Source organism: Panthera pardus, unplaced genomic scaffold (assembly GCF_024362965.1).
Source record: "Panthera pardus isolate Hobbes unplaced genomic scaffold, ASM2436296v1 HiC_scaffold_27, whole genome shotgun sequence".
Taxonomy (NCBI): Eukaryota; Metazoa; Chordata; class Mammalia; order Carnivora; family Felidae; genus Panthera; species Panthera pardus.
Window position 1 is genome coordinate 99,459,790 of NW_026526843.1, and position 23,542 is coordinate 99,483,331.

General features: G+C 43.2%; 3 protein-coding genes across 3 annotated transcripts in view; all 3 read right to left on the bottom strand.

Annotated features, from left to right (window-relative positions):
* Positions 1-5,414, bottom strand: part of LOC109249376 (melanoma-associated antigen B1-like) — a 36,063-nt gene extending 30,649 nt beyond the window's left edge. The window contains exon 1 of the mRNA XM_019419748.2: positions 5,310-5,414. The gene's annotated coding sequence lies outside the window, so the exon portion shown is untranslated. The remainder of the gene's footprint in view (positions 1-5,309) is intronic.
* LOC109249374 (melanoma-associated antigen B3) overlaps positions 1-23,542 on the bottom strand; it is a 135,139-nt gene that overhangs the window by 12,633 nt on the left and 98,964 nt on the right. The window contains 1 exon segment of the mRNA XM_053891740.1: positions 8,825-8,911. The gene's annotated coding sequence lies outside the window, so the exon portion shown is untranslated.
* Positions 1,997-5,417, bottom strand: LOC109249375 (melanoma-associated antigen B2-like). The gene is made up of 2 exons (XM_019419747.2): positions 5,310-5,417; positions 1,997-3,430 (listed from the first exon to the last, which is right to left on the bottom strand). Exon 2 carries the CDS (start codon positions 3,367-3,369, stop codon positions 2,335-2,337), a length of 1,035 nt encoding a protein of 344 aa, XP_019275292.2. The 5' UTR covers positions 3,370-3,430; positions 5,310-5,417; the 3' UTR covers positions 1,997-2,334.

The following is a 23,542-nucleotide window of genomic DNA, read 5'->3' on the forward strand; positions in this document are numbered from 1 at the left end:
CAACTTTCTGGGACCGGAGTTGAAAAATCAATGTTAGCCACAAGCAGCCACGACTCTTCTGGACTCACAGAGCTGACAGTGGGACAGGATTTTATGGGATCCTACTGTTCTGTATAGGTCCTTCCACTACCCTCATTCAGGTTTATCTCCATTACATCTATGAGACCAATACACCTTCTCTAGTGATAGGAGAACTTGGGTCTCAGACCAAGGTTTTTACGCCAGTGAAAAGCCTGCAGAATAAGGGAGGGTATGCTCAGTCTAACAACTGTGTCTGAGACCTTGTATGTTCAAGAACAGACGGGACCGAAGTCCCTGGCATTCCCTATATTCTGGGGCAGTGGTCTCCCCAGTCCTCCTACATGGGGCCCTTGCCTCGGTTTCTGTCTCTTGGATTTAAGGCTTCCTGGGAAACTGCACATCTCTGCAAACCCTGGAGCAGTTGCTGCTTTACAATCCTCACAGAGAATGCGACTCTGTCCTGGGAGTGATGTGAAATGGGCAAGCGCTAGCACAAGGCAGGAGTCCCAGGACAGGCGATGGGGTGTCAGGGGAAAACACACATTGATCTATTCCTTCTGTTTATCAGCCTGATGAAGATTCTCATGTAACTTCTGTTCTGCTAGATTTCCTTTCTACCGGTAAGAGATTGTCTAGGCTAATTTTGAGAGCCACTGATCTTTTGAGATTATTTAGCATTGCAAATGTAATCATACTGTCACCTAATAGTGTCCTTTATTTATTTATCCCTCTCAACTATTCTGGCATTCTTTTTGCTCTGGCTATATATTCCAGTCCAGCAGTTTGGACACAAGGCCATTCTTTTTTAGCACCTGAGACGAATTTTGAAGTACTGAAAAGAAAACTGAAATAAACACAGGGTGTGTCTCAGGGTGCGAGGAGTAAAACAATGTAGCCTCTGTAGTAATTCTGACCGGGAGCTTAGGCCCAGCCTTGTCATTTACTAGCCCTATGCCTTTTGGCACGCTGCCAAACTCTAATTCTATGAGACTCAGGCTTCCCCTATGAAGTAAGTTTGATAAACCCTATCTTTTAGGACGGTATAATGTACAGAAAGCATCTATACTGAGACATTTGGGAATGGCAGGTATTACTATGATTATCTTGACCTTAGACATTACCATCTGTGCAGCTGAATTTTGTTTTGTTTCATTTTACATCTAAGACATGTCAGAAAATATGCAGTGCTCTGGCCAAGAAAAACCTCCCCATCAGCCAAAATTCTGCTTAGGAATGAAAACTAAGTAGTATGTTCTCTCGGCCCCCTCTTTACCAAGATTTTCACTTGTTCTTTTTTTTTAAATGTTTATTTTTGAGAGCGAGCGAGCACGTGAGATAGAGAGAGAGCCAGTGGGGGAGGGGCAGAGAGAGAGGGAGACACAGAAATCCAAAGCAGGCTCCAGGCTCTGAGCTGTGAGCACAGAGACCAATGTGGGGATCGAACCCACGAACCGCAAGATCATGACCTGAGCCGAAGTCAAATGCTTAACTGACTGAGCCACGCAGGTACCCCTTCCCTTGTTCTTTATGGAGTACTACTATCTCACCTTCTTCCATAGTGACAGCTGCTCCTATAATCTATAATCGCAGGGGCAGGGGCTGGGTCTTCTTTGACTAAACACCCCCAGTACAAGGATGAAGACTTCCCAAGAGCAGATGCTCAATGTTTGTGTAAAATAAGAGACATGTATAAAGAGGTTTGATTCATTATGACCATATATTATCAAACATTCTTAACAAACATAAACAAATGCAGGTATATGTCTTTTAAATTTAGAAAAAGAATAGAGTAAGGCAAACAAAGAATTAACCAATTGTTACTATATCAATGTACCTATCTGCGTATCTATGTAATCTATGTATCTGTATACCTATGTACCTATCCATCTATCTACGAATCTAGGTTTCTATGTATCTAGTTATCTATCTATCTATCTATCTATCTATCTATCTATCTATCTATCTATCTATCTTCTCATCCTAAGTATTTTAGTGTGGAATTCTTTCACATTTCCAAGGATATCCTATCTTAAAGCCATCTTATCTTGCTCTGGATCAAAAAGTGATTTAACAATTTCTGATCTATATTTCAAAAAAATAAACTCTTAGACCTAAAACTGATAAACAGCAATAAATGTGTGATCTGTGTTATCCAAAAACTTATATTCTGAATCTACATAAACTTTCTATTGAAAGGAACAGTGCCTGAAGAATATATTTTAAAAAAGGTAATCAACAAATTATTTGCACCCATGACAAACACTACTTAACAGGCCTTCCCATGACAAAGCGAAGAATCTGACTCAGCCCTCTCTAGGGAGGAGAAGAGTGGCCAGATGTGGCCTGGGAACATGCAGTGGCCTTGGCAGTAGAGGCATGCTTGGTTGCAGCTCTGGCCTGGGCTCTCTCTTCCTCATCTCGCAGAGCCTCTTCATAATGGGGCAGGAAGGCACTGGGGACGGTATTGTGGACCTTGGCCAAAAACTCAAGGACTTGCATCTTGCTGGTTTCAGCATGGGCTCTGGGGCCCCAAAGGAACTGATAGCGTGGAGGATTGCTGTCAGGCACCTGGCGGTACTCCAGGTACTTTTCCTGCACAAAATCTTGGGTGATGAGCTTCCTGGGCTCCCCGAAGATGAAGTGCCTCCTTCCATCATAGACGCCCAAAATATTCAGGAATTCCCAGATCTGCTCCTCAGAGGTGCAGTTGCCATTCAAGAAGATGACACCCAGGAGAGGCATGAGAAGCCCATTCTTCGGAAAGCCCCAGAGATTATCCATAGTGCCATCGTCGGTGAGGTCTAGGTTGCTGGTGAGGGTGTAGGAGTTACTGCCAGGCTTGACTTCCTTTAACTTGAGGCCAAAGACCAGATCCATGCGCTCAGTGGCTCTCCTGAGGATCTCAGCGAACTGCTCCCTGTTCCTTTTGTGGACGATCTTCATCATGTCTATCTTCTTAATGGGCTCCTTCAATTTATACTTATACAGCAGAAACTGTACCAACATCCCCACCTTCCCGGTTAGAGGATCGTTTTGAGCTTTCCCGGTGGAAGTTGAGGCCAGAGAGGAATTTTTACTTTCCTCAACCTGGCTCTTGGCACCTGCCTTAGATCTTCGCCGTGAACCACGTGCAGCAGCCTTGGTGGTGGCTGGGGCTTTTTGAGGCTCCTGGGAAGTGCCAGCAATAGGGGAGCTTGAGGAAGCACCCCCAAGAACAGGAGAGGAGGAAGGAGTAGCCTCTTCTTCCTCTGCTGTAGTTGCCTGAGCACTCTTAAGACCTTGGGTCTCGGCTCTGTTAAGGCGGCGTTTCTCACGAGCACGGAGCTTACTCTTCTGACCACGAGGCATAATGGCTGTGCTCAGAGATAGCAGGCAAGGGTGTGAGCCAGTGGACAGGTGATATGGGCAACTGCAGAAGCGAGAATAAGATGATGTTATCACCTTCAACAGGTAGATTCCACTTTGGATTTATCAAAGGTGACCTTGGCAGGATACTTGAGGATACTGCTCTAGGACCCGACAAAGGCTCCTGTTCTCTTGGTCATCCTATCCCCTAAGAATCTTACAGAGAACCACAGAATCCTCACAGTGAGTCTTATTTGCATCCTACTAGCCCTGCCTCGGGTTTACTGAGGTGAGAGCAGATGTTTGCAGTAGAGGCCTCTGTGTTCTGGCATGTTGGGCCCTCTCCATTTATCTTTAGTGTTATCATATCAAGTCTTGGCAGAGACGGGGCACCCTTCCCTCTGCTACCTGTTATTTCACACCACAAAGCTCCCAGGGACCCAGGAGAAGGAAGTGAAGGGGCACCTCAGTCTACTTCCCTGCCCAGTGCTGAGAGCTCAGCAGGGTCCGTTCTGTCCTGAGTTCACTGGGATCCTCAGCCTCATTTAAGGTCTTCACTTTGGTTCCTTAAAAGGCTCAGAACCACTCTCCCTTGTTAACTTTGGTTTAACCTTCAGACTAAGAATATCACCTCCTTTAGACCTGATATAAAGAAGTCAGGGGATGCTCAACCTGAAGGCTCTCCCCTGAGGCTTCTTGGGCTAAAATCAAAGGGTTAAGATGGATGCTTTGATGTCCCCTCTATTCAGGATTGGATGATCCCTAGAGTCCTCATATTAAGGGCCTAAGTTCCAAGAGAAAGAAGCGAAGACAACCTTAACTGACCAAACGTGGTCTCTCAAGAGTAAAAGCTACTGCAGGCAGGTTGATGTCCTATGGCAGGTGGTCCTCCATAGGATCCCAACTCAAGGTCTAAATCTGGCTCACAACAGGGTCTAAGATTTCTGCCTCTGCTGATCTAGAACCACTCCCCTTGGACCAAGACTCTCACTTTCCTGTTACCATGGAGTGGAAACTGATGAGCACTTCATATGGCATCTACCTTGGAGGTCTCCCAGAGATAATACTAGGCAGGACTTTATTTATTGCTTTTGCAAGAGTGAGGAAGAAGGAGGGGGGAGGGGCAGAGAGAAAGAATCCAAGCAGGCTCTGGGCCATGAGTGCAGAGATGCACGCAGGACTCCAACTCATGAACCATGACACGTGGCATGACCCCATATCCTCCCTCTGCTGGCCTGAGGCTGCCCCCTTCAACCTGGTTCTTCACTTCCCTGAGATGTTCTGGGAAGAAGTGAGTGTAATGTATCATGTCACCATGCCCAAGTTTCCCAAATGTGAAAACAAGGTTTGGGCTTCATGCGGCCCCCTTCTTTCCTGGAGGGATTCCCCCATCATCACTCAGTATCACAACGTTGATTCCTGTTTAGGGACTGGGATCCTTTCGCTGAATGGGGCTTATGCCATTAGATACAGGCCGTCACTTCCCTGAGATCACCACCTCGAGAGAAAATGAGGGGGCACCTCAGCTTGCCAGCTCTGCCCCGGGCCTCCTAGGCTGAGTATGCGAGCTGTCGGTATAACCCTGAATCCCCTTAGCTGCTAGAGAAGAACGTAGCTCGCTCGGCATCTGTCTACCCGGCATGGAGCCTCCTAGAGCTGAGTGCAGGGGTGCTTCCCAGAGTAGCCCCCTCTATTGGGTCAAGGTCCGCTCGTTAGCACTCGGGGCCCTCATCTTGAATCTAGTTAGGACCGCCTCCCTCGGTAGTATCGGGACTACTCCCGAGACGGAGGCCTGGTCTCTGAGAACTTCTAGGCCGAATTCCGCCTCACATTCCGCCGGGACCGCCCGGAGCCGGGGCCAAACGGGCCCATGGCGGGGAGGGGTCCCCTCTGTCACGGGGGCGCGGGGAGTCGTCTCCCCGGGTCCCACTCGGCGTCCTCACCTCACTTTCAGCCCGGTCCCGGGAATCCGGCCGCCGCCGAACAAACGCCGCGCGCCCTGCGCCTTGAGGTCCGGGCCCGAAAGGAAGTCGGCACAGCCGCATCCGGCCCTCGGCGGCGGCCGCCCGGGGTCTCCGAGGGCCGAAAGCAGGGGTGGGGCGCTCTAGGACCCCGCCGCCGAGAACTCGGTGGCCCCCGCGCGTCCTGGCCCAGGGTCCTCCCCAAGTGCTTCAGGGCCTGGGGCTCCGCCCCCTGCCGGCCTCCAAAGCTCCACTCTCCTGACTTGCCAGAGGGGAATCTCTGGTCCCGCGGCGCGTGGCTACCCCTTCCTGGGCTGCACAAGCCTGGAAGCACGAACAGGGCCCTGGGAAGCTTTTTCTAAGGGAGTTTTTCCCTTATCAGCTGACGCAGGGTCCTCATCTTCAATCAAGGCCAGGACTCCTCCTGTGGCCAAACTGGGGCTGACGAAGAACTGATAGCTCTTCTGGGGCCTCCCGGGGCTAAGAATAGGGTGGAGATCTGTTTGACAGCCTCTGCTGGTAGGAGGATCCCTGCCTAATAGTCAGGGTCCTTACCATGACTCCTAAGGCCTGGGTTTTCTCTCTCTGCACATCTAGGGCTGTCCCCGCTAGCCCAAGATCCTCACCTGTATGAGACACTCCAGGGAGAATGAGGGGGTTCTTCCACCTCACAATTCTGTCCTGGGCATCCCAGGACAGCACTGGGGGCATTTGTGGGGATATTCTGTTCTGGGGTGAGTGAGTCCCTCATTCTGATTCAGAGTCCTCACCCTGACACCTGACCGGTCTTGGAACTCCTTGTTGCACTGAGGCTGCTCCCATGAAGTCCAAGTATTCACCTCCTGGGGACCTCTGGCGTGGAAGTCAGAATAAGCCACATCCAGACATGCTGTTCTGGATTTCCTACAGTTGAGGACCTAAGCCAGGCTTCATGGAAGCCCACTGTTCTGGCTGAGTCCTTCCATCATTCCTCATTTGGGGTCCTCACGTCCGTACCTGCCATAGGCCGGGACTCCTCCTTCTACTGACCTGGGACTGTCTGTCTTGGGCCAAAATTCTTAAGTCCTTGAGTGGCCTGAAGAGTAAGTGAGGGGTATGCTCAGCCTGCCAGCTCTGTCTGAGGCCTCTACGTCTGAGAGCAGGTGACAGCCTACTGTGATCCCCCACGTTCTGGGGTATTGGTCTCTCAGGCCCTCTAACCTCGGGCTATTCCTCTTGGCCTCGGCATCTTCGGTTAAAGGCTTTCCGGGAAATGCCACATCCTTGCCAGCCCATGAGCAGTTTCCGCTCTGCAAACCTCAGTTCCTGTCCTGGGAGTGACAGCAGTCCCAGGAAGGCGATGGTCTGTGAGGGGTGAAATATGCTGTTATTTTCCTTCTCTTCATCAGCAAGATTGAGTCTCATGTACATTCTGTTCATATAGATTTATACTCTCCAGGGAAGGGGCTGTCCAGGATGACTTTGAAAGCCCCTCATCTTTTAAGGCCATCTGAAACTTCATGTATAGATGATCATGCTGTCACTATGTATTCTTTTTTTTTTTTAATTTTTTTTAACGTTTATTTATTTTTGAGACAGAGAGAGACAGAGCATGAACGGGGGAGGGGCAGAGAGAGAGGGAGACACAGAATCTGAAACAGGCTCCAGGCTCTGAGCCATCAGCACAGAGCCCGACGCGGGGCTGGAACTCACGGACCATGAGATCATGACCTGAGCCGAAGTCGGACGCTCAACCGACTGAGCCACCCAGGCGCCCCTCTCACTATGTATTCTTTTCTTTATTCATGCCTCTCATTTACTTGGGTATTCATACTACTCTGGGAATGTATTCCAACCGGGTGGTATGAGCACAGAGTCCTTCTTCTGGCCGCCTGAGATACATTTTTAAGAAGAAAGGGGCAAACCGAATTAAGAGACACAAGGTGGACCTCAGGGTAGAAGTAGAACAGTGTGGACTCTAGACTAGTCCAGACTAGAGGTCTAGTTTCAACCCTGTCCCTTAACAGCTGCGCGAATCCAGGCACATGACTAACCTTGGAGAGCATCAGACTCTGAATCTGTGAAGTGGGTTGGATAAGCTCTGTCTTACAGGATGGTGGACTGTAGTTCGTATGTGTGAAGTGCCTGGCACAGTGCATGCATGGCCTACTGACAATTCTACATGGTATTTATTAGTATGATTAATTTGAACCCTAATAATACCACCCCACCCTGCTGGGATTTTTTTTTTTTAATCCAGCAGCTGTCAGCAAATATGTACCATTCTAGAACAAATAAAATCAAATCAGCCAAAATGTTGATTAGCAAGGAAAACTAAGTAATATTTCCCTATTACACGATAAATCATTCAACACAGGTATAAGGTATAGTTCCCCAGTTAGATGCAACACAAAGCTCCAAAAATGTGCGTCAAGGATCAATAACTTTCTGCCCTCCCAGGGGCCCTTCCATCTAAACCACCCTTGTTTTCATTAATTTAACCTGCACTAAAAACCTAGAACTCACTATAAGTTAATTTGAATGCCTTAAATTTTTTTTGTCAGTTTTTATTTATTTTTGAGAGAAAGAGAAGGAGACAGACAGACACACAGACAGAGTGAGGGCGGAGGAGGAGCAGAGACAGAGGGAGACACAGAACCCAAAGCAGGCTCCAGGCCCTGAGCCGTCTGCACAGAGCCCGATGTGGGGCTCGAACTCATGGACTGCAAGATCACAACCTGAGCCGAAGTCAGACACTTAGCCTACTGACCCACCCAGGCATCCCTAAAAATATTTTTTCATGTTTATTTATTTTTGACAGAAAGGGAGAGCATGAGTGGGGGAGAGGCAGTGAGACAGAGAGAGGGAGACAGAAACAGAGAGAGGGAGACAGAGGATCTGAAGTGGGCCCTGTGCTGACAGCAAGGAGCTCAAGAACGATGAACCGGTTCGAACTCAAGAACCGTGAAATTGTGACCCAAGATGAAATCGTGCGCTTAACCGACTGAGCCACACAGGCACCCCGAATGCCCTTTTTATGGAGTGGGCTCTGACAATCCAGGCCAGGTACAAAGAGTGCCTAGTGGCTTCTTAACATCTCACCTCGACAGAATCACCTTTATGTCTCAGAAACTGCCCAGAGACAATGTGGTTAAAACAGAGAATTTGGACACTGCTTTTACCCGCAGTCACAGAAGAGCACACGACACATTGCATCCCCTCTCTGGGGGATTTCTCTCTGGTTTCCCCACAACCCCAAAGTAACTTTAAGGGCAGTTCGCCATTCTAGGCCTCACTCAGGGCCTTCACCACGACTCCTGGCAACTCCTAGGACACTGGCTGTCCTTGCCTGCGGCCATCTCCCTTCACACCAAGGCCTTTGCCCTCTCTGAGACCCTTATGGGGAAGCGAGGGGACATCTCACATCACTGTCCTTGCGTGAGACCTCCTAGAGTTGATGGCAAGACCCCTCCCTCCTGCAGTGGGTGGTCTCCTCACCACTCATTCTGATTCCTTACCTTGACTCCTAGCAGAGTCTGGACTTCCTCCCTCTGCCAAACTGGGATCACTTCTTTCAGACAAAGGACCTCACCTCCATGAGTCCCCTGAGGAGAAAATAACACAAGACAAAGTAATATAGGACTGTTTATACACACGCACACGCGCGCACACACACACACACCTGGCAAAACTACTTGAGGGGGAAATAAAGGTCCTTTGCAATTCTGCCTGAACCTCCCGGGTCTCACAGCATGGGTGGGACAGGACCCTGAGGTCCCTGTCTTCTGGAGTTATATTATTCTTCTCCACTCATATGGGAGGTCCTCTGCGAAATCACTGTACTCAGAGAAAATCAAGTTCGAGGGCCTGCAAGGGACCTGTTGCCGAGGCGGTGACAGTAATGAAGGGTGGAACAGCAGACCACAGCTGCACCTGCGCATCTTGCTGAGACACTGTTCCAGGGAATCAAATATACCTCCCGGTCAGTGCTGCAGGAGTGTTTCCATCAGCACTGCCAAAAATAGGACGTGTGAGGTAATATTAGGTGCCACTAAAAAAAAAGTGAAATCATTTTAGAGTAAGCTGGCTTTTACAAAGTTGAGTAGGTTTTAGTTTCTGGTTTTGTTTTCACTGCAAGACTTCCCAGAGCCCTCAATATACCAGTATGTACTGAGAAACTCCAAGGGGGATAATATAGCATAATGAGTTTTCTTAATATATTTGACTGTGGAAAATGTGCCCTCCTACCATTTTTTCCCTCACATTGAACCTCAAGATTTCAACAAAGAATATTTTGGAGATGCTGTCTATCATGCTCCTGGCAGACCCTTAGCTTATTTTCTTGGATGTTTTTGGTCAAAGTGCAGCGGCCCTTGGGTAGGGCAAGAATATAGGCCAGGGACATTTTCAAAATAAAATAATCTGCTTTAGTGCCTATAAGGATGATATCTAAAGCACACGGCCATCTCTCAGTAAGTGACACAAAATATGAGCTCTTCGGGTACTTTTCCGAATTTTAACTTAGAGTTAACAGGACCTAGAGTTAACCACATTCACAGCTTGCTTGAGATGCCTGACCACTGACAGACACAGTCTAAGGTTTGCGTTAAATATAGGTCACCCTCAGTTTCCCAGGCAACGATACTGTATTAGGGCTACTAAAAGGAGAGTGGATGCACATTTCCCCGGCCCCCAAGCCTCCAAGGAGGGAAATCGGCTAGAGCCGGCCACCTGTAAGGGACCTCATCAAAAACGGGCCTAAGGACAGGGTACACGTTCAGCCTCAGCGGTGAATGGGAATGTCTGGAAACCACAAGGGAAAATCCCATCTTATGAAGTAGCTTTACACAGCGTGAGCAGAATAGGAATGTGGGAATGTGGAAAGCTACGCAAGCGTCTACAGTCCATCCAAGTGGTACTGGATACCGCATCCTTCGAGAGACGTAATTCTGGGCCTCTCTGGATGCTGGGACTGAGGTTATTGATATTCTTTCCGCTACTCTGATACTGATTAGCTCTGAAACCAGAGCAAGCCACACTCCTTAGGGGACATATATGGTAGATGTATCTGAGAAAGACCAAGGCATGGAATGGAGACGGGGTCAGAGCAATGACCCAGAGATGCCTGCAGAAGTCTAGATGCGTACTCCCAAAACACACATCCACTTTCCTCTTTACAGTTCAAATACATTTTCAAACTAAAGCAATTTCCTAGGCAAAAATGGAAAACAAATTCGGCCCTTATCTTGGGATTTGGACTTAATGGACACAGGTAATTCGAAATGTATTGATGTGACCAAGTTAATTTCTTAAATCCTGTATTTCAAGCATGTTCAAAAAAAAGAGACACAAGGTGGTGGCTCAAGATAAGTGACATTCGAAAAATAGCATATGAGTAACATATTTAGAGCTATATTTATCGCATCTCCTGGGTAATTTTAGTCTTCATTAGTGCCTTCAACTCCCAGTGGAACAAAACTCATGAGTGTCATTAATATACTGTTTAGTCACATACAGGCTAATTAATAAAGATATTAGATATAACCATGTCTAAAACCTGTGCCTCCGGCATATATTTTAGCAATAGCTCTTCAATGAGACTTTAGTGTTTACGTATTTCCCTCTATATGTGGACAGGTGTATGATTTTATATTATAAAATTCTTTATCAGGGAATTGGAGCAGGGCTGTGGGGCTTTACGAAAAATCTTTTCAGTTGAAAACATGCCCTTCGAGGAGCCAGCACTAGTGAAAGATGACTTCAGGTTTTATAATTCTGTGCTACCACATACCACTCTTTTATTGTAGAGCAAGAAACCCAGAACAAAATAAAAACATCTTCATCAATGCTGAAGTGGGTTTAACCAGACTACCAGACTTTCGAAGTGCCAGTTTTGTTTTAGAGAATCACTCTTATGTTCCTTCTAACTGGTTTGTCCATTTTATTATGAAGCCTATTTAAAAGTATTAACGTGTAATCTTTAAAAGGGTCATTGTCAAGAGGTAGGAAAATAGCAAAGGCGTGGGGGAAAACAACAATAACAATATCATCTCCACTACTCGGGGACATCTGCTGCTATCAAACTATTTTCTTACTTGTTCTTAGGCAACTGTGGAAGGATCTGAAAAACAAATCTCAGCTTGGCATACCCCAACCACCTAGCGAACAATGGCAGAATCCTACCACCCAGTTAGTTCTTTTTAGTTTGCAGATGGGTAAAGAAGCTCAGCCCCAAGAAAGAATGCAAGAATGCTGCTTTTTAAATGATTCCTCCCTACTTTTCTTCCTCCAGTGACTCTATACTGCTTTGATTACCGCAGGGCTTTGCTTACGCTGTTGACAATGATTTTTCCTTTAAAAAAGAACCCCAGGGAGAAAATAGCTTAAAAACTGCATAGGATATTCAGAGAGCAGGAATAAAGGGAGACAAAGATCCACCATCAGGATGTGAACTTTAGGCCTTGTCAGTGATTGACAGACAACACCTAACAGAGAATGACACTTTCCCCCAAACTTCAGTCTACTAAACATTCAATCACCAGGTGGCCTACGTATGTTATGTATTTCTTTAATGAGTTGGATTTGATGTGGTACTTGTGACTGAAAGCTAGAGGTCTAGATAAAGTGTCTGTGACAGAGAGATGGGGCCTGAAGTTCTTCAATTATCTCAAGTGTGTTTCCAAGTCCACATCGGTAGAACTAAGATTTCCCTGGCTTCCAGTTCCTGACTGAAGATGACACAGGTATACTATGGGGAGAATAAAATGGACTCCACACTAAGAGTGATCAAGACCATCTCTTTTGCTTTTGTTGAGGTTGAGAGAGAGAGAGAGAGAAACAGAGTGCATGAGTGGGGTAGCGAGAGACAGAGACACAGAGAGACAGAGACAGAGAGAGAGAAAATTAATCTTAAGCCGGCTCCATGCTCAGCAGGGAGCCCAACATGGGGCCCCATCTCACAGTGCTGGGATCATGACCTGAGCTGAAATCAAGAGTCAGACACTCAACCGACTGAGCCACACAGGTGCCCCAAGACCATCTTTCTTTAATGACAAAAACCACTAAGTACTTAAAATCCAGAACAACATCAGTCAACAAAAGGTACAAAAGCTATTACAGTATAAGTTAATAACTAAGTGCTGGTGAACTTAAAAGAGCTCTATTTAAATCAGGGGAGATCCGTGTTAAATTCAGAGTCCATTCATGTATCTGGAGTACACAATAATGCCGCAGAGAGGCCCACAAATGACGCAGGGGAAAAGTGAATGCATGTAGTAAATTGTGTCTATTTTCGCTGAGGGAGAGCAATGGACAAAAGAACTTGTGAGTTCTTCAAAAGCAGTGGGCTCCATTCCCTGTGGTAAGAAAAATCACTTGGGGACTTTAGGAAGAATACAGATTTCCAGGCCCGCTGCACACCCCCCCCCCCCCCCCCGGAATCAAGAGGAACGTTGTAATGCAGCTTTTAAAAAAAGAAGCCTCAGTGATTCTGATGAGAAGCCAAATTTGGAACCACATTGTTACCCACACTGATGTCTTGCTAGCACTTCATTACAAAGTGTTAAACTCTTGGAAAATAAGGCTTTTTCAGAAAATAAAAAAAAGTGTTTTCTATTTAAATACAAAAATACTAATTGAAGTCCATCGATACCTTCGAACTTCTATGAAAATGTTTGCTGATCATTTTCAACTGCTGAGTCATTCCTTCAGTAACGAGCATTTTTCTTAGCTGGCTGTGGACATCTATTCAAATATAGGCCTCAAACTGTCCAGAATGTATCAGGACGGATAAAATAAGAACAGCTCAAAATGTTACTTGAGACCTTGCTAAGGCACCATTAGTATTTTGAAATTTTTTTTTTTTGTAGGTAAGAATAAAAACAGAGTTTAGGTCACATATAATTTTCTTTTTCCATTCCCTTTTAAGACTTCTCCATGTATTTATTAACTTCTTTTCATTTCTATACTTAGAATTCTTCATAGCCTTAGATTTACAACTGAAAGTAGCCTTACAGTTGAAAGTCGGTCTACAGCTTGTATAAAGGTCACATTTCAGGTGTTGATTAACTGTTCAATAAGCATTCTTCTTCTCTGTCAAATGAATTTCCAAGAGGAGGACCACATATTCTTCTTCTTTAATATCCAGAATATTCAGAGTTATCTGAATATCTATATCTATATCTATATATTTTATATATATCTATATATATTTATATATATAGATATATATTTATATGTATTAAATATATTTATATATAATATACAATATATAATTATATGATATATAATATAATATATAATATATATTTATATATATCTATATCTATTGATATGATCATATTATTATTTTCTTCTTTAGCCTGTTGATATAAGGGGTTGTATTAATTGATTGTCATAGGTGGAACTACACCTTGCATCCCTGAAATAAATCACATTTGGTTGGGGTATATAATCCTTTGTATACATTGTTGGATTTGATTTGCAAATATTTTGCTGAGAATTTTCACATCTATCATCCTGAGACATATTGGTTGGTAGTTTTTCTTTCTTGTAATTTCTTTGCCTGTTTGGGTATTAGAGTAATGCTGGCCTCCGAGAATGAGTTAGGAGGTTTCTATTTGACTTCTACTTTTTGGAACAGATTGGAGAGAATTAGTGTGATTTGTTCCTTAGATTCTTGGTAAAATTCACTAATGAAACCACTTGGGCCTGGTGCTTTCTGCTTTAAAAAGTTATGAATTACTGGTTTCAATTTCTTTAACAGTTATGGGCTTATTCAGATTATTTCTCCCTGTATGGGTTTTAGAAGATATGCCTTTCAAAGAATTGGTCCATTTCATCTAAGTTATCAACTTAGTTTTGAGATTTTCAAAGTGCCAAGTTTTGTTTTCATTGACTTTTTGCTATTGATTTCCTTTTTTATAATTAAAATTTTTTTTAATGTTTATTTATTTTTGAAGAAGAGAGGGACAGAGTGTGAACAGGGGAGGGGCAGAGAGAGAGGGAGACACAGAATCCAAAGCAGGCTCCAGGCTCTGAACTGTCAGCACAGAGCCCGACGTGGGGCTTGAAACTCACAAGCTGTGAGATCATGATCTGAGCCAAAGTTATACGTGTAACTGACTGGCTCACCCAGGCACCCCTCCTTTTTTCCAATGTCAATGATTTTTTGCTTTTAATTCTGTATTTTTTTCTTGCTCACCTTGAATTTAATGTGTCCTCCTTTTTCTAGTTTTCCTAAGATGGAATATACATTATTGATTTTAGATCAATCTTCTAATACATGCATTCAATGCTACAAATTTCCCTCTAACAGTGGGTTTGCCACATCCCATTAATTTTGACAGATTTTCTTTTTCATTTAAACATATTTTTCATTTTTCTTGAGTTCTTTATGTGTAATTTAGAATTGTATTGTTTAATCTCTAAATATCTTATGATTTCCCAGCTATCAATTACTGATTTCTATTTTAAATCCATTGTGGTCTGAGAGCATACTTTTATGGTGTCTATTCTTTCATACTTGTTAAAGTGTGTTTTATGGCCCAGAATGTGATCTACCTTGGTGAATGTTTCATGTGAGCTGGAGAGGAATGCATATTCTATCACTGTTGGACCAAGTGTTCTATAAATGTCAATTAGATCCAGTTGATTGATGGTACTATTCAGTTCAGCTAAGTCCTTACTGATTTTCTGCCTGCTGGATCTGTCAACCACTGATAGGTGTTGAAGTCTCCAGTTACAACAGGAGATTTATCTATTTTTCCCTGCATTTATCACTTTCTGTCTCATGTATTTTGATGCTCTTTTATTAAGTACACATTAAAGATTGTCATGTTTTATTAGAAAATCAACCCTTTTATCATTATGTAATGCACCTCTTTATCAGTGATCATCTTCCTTGCTATGAGGCTGCTTTGCCTAAAGTTACTACAGCTACTCCACCCTTCTTTTGATGAGTGCCTGCCAGATGTATCTTTCTCTGTCCTTTTACATTAAATTCATCTGTCTTTATGTTTAATGTGGGTTTCTTGCAGGCATCTAGTTTGGCCTTGTTTTTATTCACTCTTAAAGTCTCTTTTAATTAGTCTATTTGGAGCATTCACATTGAAAGTGATTACTGACATATCTGGATTAATAATATCTACTGTATTTGTAACTGTTGTCTATTCATTGCCCTGGTTTTTTTGTGTCTGTTTTTGTCTTCCACTCTTTTTCTGTCTTCTCTGGTTCTGACTGAGTGTTTTACATGACTCCATTTTCTCTGCTATCTTAGCTTATCAATTATACCTTTAAAAAGAAAACCTTTTTAGCAGTCGTCCTCAAGTTTGAAATATACATTTACAACAAATCTAAGTCCACATTCAAATAATATTATATGGTTTCACAGGTAGTGCATGTAACTTACAACAGAGTATTCCCAACTCCTTCTTCCACCCCTTATTACATAGCTATCATTCATTTCACTTATAAACTACATTCATTGGAAACACTGTTGCTATTATTATTTTGAACAAATTATGCTAGATCAATTAAGAATAAGAAAAATAAAAGGCTCTATTTTACTTGTATTAATTCCTTCTCTAACACTTTCTTTGTGTGTTTCTGACCTCCATCATTTACCTCCTGTCTGAAGAACTTCTAACATTTCTTGCAAGTAGGTCAACTGGTGAAAAGTTCCTCAACTTTTGTTTGTCCGAGAAAGTCTTTTTTCTCCTTTACTTTTGAAGGAGTTTTGCTAGATATGGAATTCTAGGATAGTGGTTGGTTTTTTCATTACTTTAAATATTTCATTTCATTCTGTTTTTGCTTGTATCGTTTCTGAAGAGAAGTACAACTTAATTCTTGTCCTTGTTCCTCTACAGGGAAGGCAGTTTCTTCCACTGGCTTACTTCGGGATTTTCTCTGTTTTTGAATTTTATGCAGTTTGGATATGCCTACATGTTGATTTTTTTAAAATATATTTATCCTGCTTGTGCTCTGAGCTTTCTGGACCTACGGTTTGGTGTCTGTGTTTAATTCTGGAAAACTGTCAGCCATTAAAGCTTCACATACTTCTATTCCACTCCTTCCTCTACTTCTGACTGCGATATTACATATATGTTACACCTTCTGTAATTGTCCCAGCGTTCTTGAATACTCTGTTCAGTCTTTTTCATCCTTTTTTTCTCTTCGTATTTCAGTCTTGGAAGTTTCTACTGATATATCCTCAAGCTCATTGCTTCTTTCCTTGGCTGGGTATAGTCTACAAATAAATCCGTGAAAGACATTTTTCATTTCTGTTGGTGTTTCTGATTTCTAGAATTTTCTTTTAATTCTTTCTTAGAGTTTACATCCCCCTGCTTATATTACCTATGTTTTCTTGCATGTTGTTCACTTTTTCTATGATAGTCCTCAGAATATTAATAATTATTTTAAATTCCCAGTCTGATAATTACACAATCTTTGTTATATATGACTCTAATTCTGATGCTACTTTGTCCATTCAGATTGTGCTTCTTTGCCTTTTAGAATGCCTTACAGTCTTTTTGCTGAAAGCCAAACATGATATACCAGATAAAAGGAACTGAGATAGTGAGAGTTTTAGGTTTATCTGCCTGGTACTTAGACTATGTTTACTGCTTGCTGTAATTGCGGTGTCAGAGGCTGTAATTTCCTTTAGTGTCCTTGTTTTTTCTCCCCCTATTGCCTTTGAGTTTTCCTAGCAACTTCTTAAATAGGGTCTGAGGGCATCCAGTTCTTTTAACTGTTATCTCCTTTATTATACATGAGCCCTACTGACGTGGTGGTAAGGTGTGGGGGAGGGGGAGCATTCTATAGTTCTACGGCTAGGTCTTAGTCTTGTTTTTTAATGTTTATTTTTGAGAGAGTGTGGGTGGGGGAGGGGCACAGGGAGAGGGAAACAGAATCCAAAGCGGGCCCTGCGCTGACAGCATAAAGCCTGATGTGGGGCTCGAACCCATGAACCATGAGATAGTGACCTGAGCCGAAGTCGGTAAGCCACCCAGGAACCCTGAGTTCTTAGTCTTTCAGTGAGCCTAAGTGGGTATTTCCCTTCCACCATATGGAAGGCTAGAGAGAGCTGGGTTGAGTACTCTTCCCCCGTGTCACTTAGGCTTTGGTAAAACTCTAGTTGACAGTGCTCTCGTCAAGTAATTTCCCTTGAGGAAAGGTCTACTTAAGGAGAACAGAGGACTCTGCGGGTGTTTCTAAAGTGTTACTTCCCCCTTCCTCTCCCTAAAGTATGAAGGGATTTTTCTCTGATCTTTATACTGACAACTTGATGGGGCTCCTGAAGGCAAAACACAGGAAAGGATTGGGGTGGGGGTGCTCCTAACATTGGGCCCCCTGGGAGTTTTGAACTCTCAAGCTTGTAGACACTGAGCCTGCAGCAATTCATGAGTTTCAATGTAAAGTTTTCTGCTATTCTGGTTCTAGTTGTGGGCTTCTGCTCATAATCAAGACCTAATGAAGGCCTCAGAGTTCTTGCTTCCATTTGAAATTGCAGTGCTCTGACCTTGGCACAGAACAGAAAGTTATTTTCTAGCCTGCTTTTCTCCATCCTGTCATATCTTGAAACGGGTGTGCCACATGTCAACGGGTCCTAACTATGAGCTCAACTGTGCCTAACATTCATATGTTGAAATCCTAACCCCCAGGTGACTATACTGGAGATAAATCCTCGAGAAAGGTAATTAAGGTCAAATGAGGTCATAAGGGTGGAACTCTCATCTGACAGAACTGGTGTCCTTATAAAAGAGGAAGAAATACCAAAGATCCGTTTTTTGCTTCCCCCTTGCCCTCTCCCTTTCCCTCTTTCTCTTCACCATGTGGGGACTCAGAAAGTCCTAACATCTCTCAGCAGAAACTGAACCCTACTAGAACCTTGATCTTGGACTTTCTAGCCTCTACAAGTGTAAGGAAATCAATTTCTGGTCTTTAACCCACCCAGTCTTTGGTATTTTGTTATGGCAGCCCTAGGAGACAGCGCCAATCCTTTGTTGAGTAATGTAACTTGGTTTATGGAGAAGTCCTAGTTTGCTGGTATCGAAAGATAAAGTGACTACAGTGTTTCCCATTACTGTCTTCTCTCATGCATTGTTGTATTTCCCTTTCCAGTACTGCAATATGATCTTCTGAAGATTCCATAGCTTTGTGGCTACTTTTGGCTATTAAAATTTAGTTCAAATTAAAGCATTGATTTCAAACTTGTTTTAAACTTCATCTTTTTTTCCTTATCCTCAGGTCAGGTTTGAGTGGCAGTCCTGACTGCTGGATCTGAGCTGGATGGTGCGGGCAGGGTCTGGCTGTGAGACAATGCTTTCCTCTCTCTCTGAAGCTTAACCTCTCTGAGGCTATTCTTGCTTCTGTAGTATCGACAGGCTTAAGAGGCAATCTGTGTGGCAGTGCCCAAATTACTCATCTTTTCATGGGACACACATAGAATTCTTCATAGGTCTCCGAGGAGCCTCTCTAATATGCTGTTCCCTGGACAGTACAGGCCCCCATGTAGCAGAACATCCTCCAGGCTCTTGCTGATGAGGTGTCTCAGCTAGGAGCCAGCCTCCCTGATTGGGCTATTAGCAAAATTGCTCTAGCCAGGTAATCTTGGCAGGGATCACTGGAAATTCATACATTTTCCCCATGCCCAAAGGAGGGAAATTCAGATTTTTCCACTGCTTCCCTCTCTCTGCAATCATCCCTATCTGTTTAACCCTATTCCTCCTTCTCAGATATGCACACAGGTGAAATCCTACACCGTGTTTACCATTTTAATTTATGTCAAAAGAGCAGGTCTTTAGAAATAAAATGGACTCCTTAAAACAAGAACTAATGACCTTGAGAACTCACCTTTGTAAATCTTATTCTCTAATTCTTGAATTGTTGTTCAATTTCCATGGGATGAATCTTTGACTTCATTCAACAAGCATTTACTGAGCACCCAAAGTATACAGGGCACATAAATAAAATTTTCCAGAATTCTCTCTGCCCTCAGATACTTCAGGAGAGCTAATATAGCTACATAGTTTTTTAATGTTTATTTCTGATAGACAGAAAGACAGAGCATGAGCGCGGGAGGGGCAGAGAGAGGGAGATACAGAATCTGAAGCAGGCTCCAGGCTCTGAGCTGTCAGCACGGACCCCGACGCGGGGCTTAAACCCACGAACTGTGAGATCATGACCTGGGCCAAAGTTGGATGCCCAACCAACTAAGCCACCCAGGCGCCCCTAAATATTTTTAATATCAAGAAGGTAAAAGATGACAGGTGACATAAGAGAGTGTTGTGAGAATTCAAAAAGGAAGAAAAACTCTATTTGACTCACCCAGGAAAGACTTAGAGGACAGGACACTTGGGCTGGGTAGGACTTATGTATCAGACAAAGAAAAGATATTCTACATTACAAAACAACAGCACAGAAATGGAAAATCACTTGAAATTGTTGGGGAAAAGATACCTTCTTAAGGTATCTCTCTTTGATGTTAATACTGGAAGCAGAAACATACAGGGAAAGGAAGACATGAAGGAGTAGAAAGAATTAATTAAGCAGCTGGATTTTTCCACTTTTAAGTAGGTCTGTGTAACACTTTGCACAAACTGGATACTGATAAATATGTCTCAGCAGCTTGACTGCTAAATCCCAATTATGCTGAAACTTCTCATTCTTTTCTACTAAATCCATAGATATTAAAGAGTTCTGTAAAGCAAATTTACATCTTTTTAATTTTTTTCTAATTGGTCAGTCATTCACTGTGTATATCTAGCCACCACGAGAAATACAAAAGTTTTAACATTCTCACCCCACAAGGAGCTTAAATTTTATTTTCCTTTCCCTGATTTGTTCTTTTTACCCAGACAGGAAAATAACTGATGCTCATGAGCCTGATTTGATTATAGTTGAATCATTCAACCCCAACCCCCAACACACACTTCTGTTCTTTCCAGTCCTGTCATTAAGAGAATGTAGGAATACCTCCTGACATACTGCTAACCTAAGTTATTACTACTGGTTACTACTGGAATAGAATGGTTGTATTTTGGCTCTTTCTCATCGAGAGCCAAAAATGAATTTGTGAGTTTTTAATTGGCATATTCTTTCTCTGTGATTTCCATGAGGTTTCAGTGACTGCTTTTACCAGGTATATATGTATGCCTTACACAGCTTTTCGAAATGAAATGCCAATCAAACTGCTATTCACATTTCAAAAATGAAGATAATCTATGTATAAGAAACAAGGTAAAAAAGCAAAGCTCGTTATTACAGGAATTTTAATTTTAGCAAGATCTCTTAACTCAGCCCTTCCAGCGTGACTGGTCTAATCTCTGCTGTTGATTACCATAGGCAAGGTATATTTGAATGAATGTAAAGCAGAGAGGCTTGTTAGAACAGTCCATTCCTCAGCTGATCATAATCACATCCTTTTTAACAATATACATGCTACCTGTAGATGTCACTATACCCTTATAATTCTTCTCAGTGACCTAAACTCCACATCAAGCCCCTACAACAGTCAGAGAAATATTTGAAGGAATGGTGAAATTCTGTTTTCCAAACAGAAAACTAAAAGGTAAGGTTTCCCAGAATATAAAATATAAAATCGCAAATCAGTAACACACAGACCAGGAGTGCTTTCAAAGGTAGATAATTATATTTACCACCTTTGTTTCATTAGTCAACTTGATAACCTTTCAGGTTAAAAACAAGATCCAACCCAGAATGTGGCTATTACTTCTCGTTTGTTGTATATTTTCATTTAAAAAAATTTTTTTAATGTTTATTTTTGAAAGAGAGAGAGCGAGTGAGAGAGAGACAGAGCACAAGCGGGGGAGGGGAAGAGGGAAGGGGAGGCACAGAATCTGAAGCGGGCTCCAGGCTCTGAGCTGTCAGCACAGAACCCGACGCGGGGCTGGAACCCACGAACCATTGAGATCATGACCTGAGCTGAAGTCAGATGCCTAACCGACTAAGCCACCCAGGTGCCCCTTGTTGTATATTTTTAAATGATCTGTAAAGTCTTAGCCTAAAATTAACAGAATCATGTGTCAATGACCGTTTTCTCACAAGATATTAGAGGAGTTGAATAAAATGGATTTCTTGTTTAAAAAAAAGATTGTGAAAATGATGCTTTCGTGGATTACTTAATGGTAGAAGAAATACAGACAAATATGCCTGGTTTTAAGAATAGGTTCTTGGTTTGGCAGCCTTTTGCCTGAGACCTGGAATTGGCAAAAGCTCAAAAACTAGGCATGAGTGATTCCTTGTCCTCTCTCCATTCAATTGCATGACACAGCAGTTAACACACAGGATGGCATGCTGTATAAAACATTCCTGACAGGAGTACAGGAATTTGGGCAAGCCGAGCACTCAATTACGATACGTGAAGTAGACTATGGATGTTGAGAGAACAAGTAATCATGGGCATGGGTGCTACGGTTTCGGCAGTTTTCCTCCTTGCGCTGGACTACCTAACACGGGGCCCAGTTTTTTGTTCGTTGCACCGTCATGTCCCTTTTGTTAATGTGGGCATATGGAGTACTTTATCGCAGCGTGTAGCATACCAAAGTGCTTCAGGTGGGAAGAGAAGGATACTCAGAAGTGACTTAGGTACCTTATGAGGCCTAGAAGGTCAAACTCGGCCTAAGTTGAAAAGACAGAGACCTTCCCCAGGGAGAGAAGCACAGCCAAAGCTAAGGCAGTAAAGGATCTCAGCTTTTCAGAGGCAAAGAGGGATGGAGAAAAGGAGCTCCAGTTAATTAAAATCAGCTTCTCAAGTAGGGAAGCCCATGTCCAGGCTCTCCTCTGGTTGATGCTGACTGTCAAAGGGCACGGTTCACAAAAAACTCCACTGGATCAACAGGAGGATTGCGGAGTCATATCCTTCTACACCACCGGCCAGAAGAGAGAAAAAAATCAAATGATGTAATTTGAAAGGACCATGAGTCAAAAATAAAAATAAAGTATGTAGAATGCAAAAATCTGAAATAAACCCCATACATGGGTATGGATTTGGGCAAGGGTCACTGACGGAAAGGCTTAGTTGAGGCATACTGAAGCCAGGGACGGCCACTGCCAACGCTAGCGAGGCCTCGCATCATGGCGATTTGTAAATATTCTTCACACTCCCTGTTAGAAAGCAACTTCTTAGAGGGATAAACCAGAGTCTCATTCATCTTGGTTCCACCATGGCATCAAGAAAATCATCTGGCACCTAGTTGACTCTCAAAAATCATTTGTTTATTTTAGTTTTTGTTTTTTGAGAGGGGGAGAGGGAGAAAGAGAGAGAACCCCAAGCAGGCTCCACACCCAGCGCAGAGACCGAAGCAGCGTTCAGTGTCGTGACCGTGAGATCATGACCTGAGCTGAAATCAAGAGTCGGACAATGCAACCGACTGAGCCACCGAAGTGCCCCATAAAAATCCTTTGTTTATTAAAGAGACAAATGGAAGTAAATGATATACAGTGAGAAAAAACAAACAGTTCTTGGGTGCTGTCACTGAAAAAGAATGGGAGGCCAGCAAACAGTCTGAATGTTTAAATTTGGAGACTGAAAAGTTGGCGCTGCTGTCAGACACAGAGAACACAGACGGAAGATTCAACGCCTTTGGGGATATACGGAGATGGTCCGTATTTAATGGAAGAGTATCTAATAAGCTGGGCTTAAATCTGACTGGGTGGAAATAAGATATTAGGAAAGGGGGCAGGAAAGGCAATTTGGGATTCCTTGGTAGAGAGAACACATGTAAATTTTCAGAATGGATGAACCCCTGAGAGAATGTATATAATGTACTATGTATATGAAGAAGGTTGAGAACTCAACATGTTGGGATATCTGGAATTAACAGGTGGGAAAAGAGAGAGAAGAAAGAGCCAGCTGAAGGTAGAAGAGTGTTATACTAGCTGAGAAAAGGCAATTATGGGGGAAAAAAGGCAACCATGCTATAAGAATGAACAATATATAACAAAGGAAATTAGATGGAGAAATAAAACTAGCAAACAACAACAAAAAACCCTTTACTCTTTTTTCCAAGAGGTCTTTAGTCGCCTAAGAGAGTTGCCTTACTGTGACATGGTACACTGATAAGTTAGACTTTTGACAGTTCAGGAAGAAGTTGGAAGGGGTGAGGGGGGAGGTCAGTGGGATAAGTGGTAGGGAAATGGACACCACATATATAGGAAAAATGTAAAAAAGAAGATGTCTTAACAGAACGATTATGTAGGCTCAAGGTGCATGCAAT

Coding starts and splice junctions, on each gene's coding strand:
- LOC109249375 (XM_019419747.2), bottom strand. CDS start 3,369: ATGCCTCGTGGTCAGAAGAGTAAGCTCCGTGCTCGTGAGAAACGCCGC.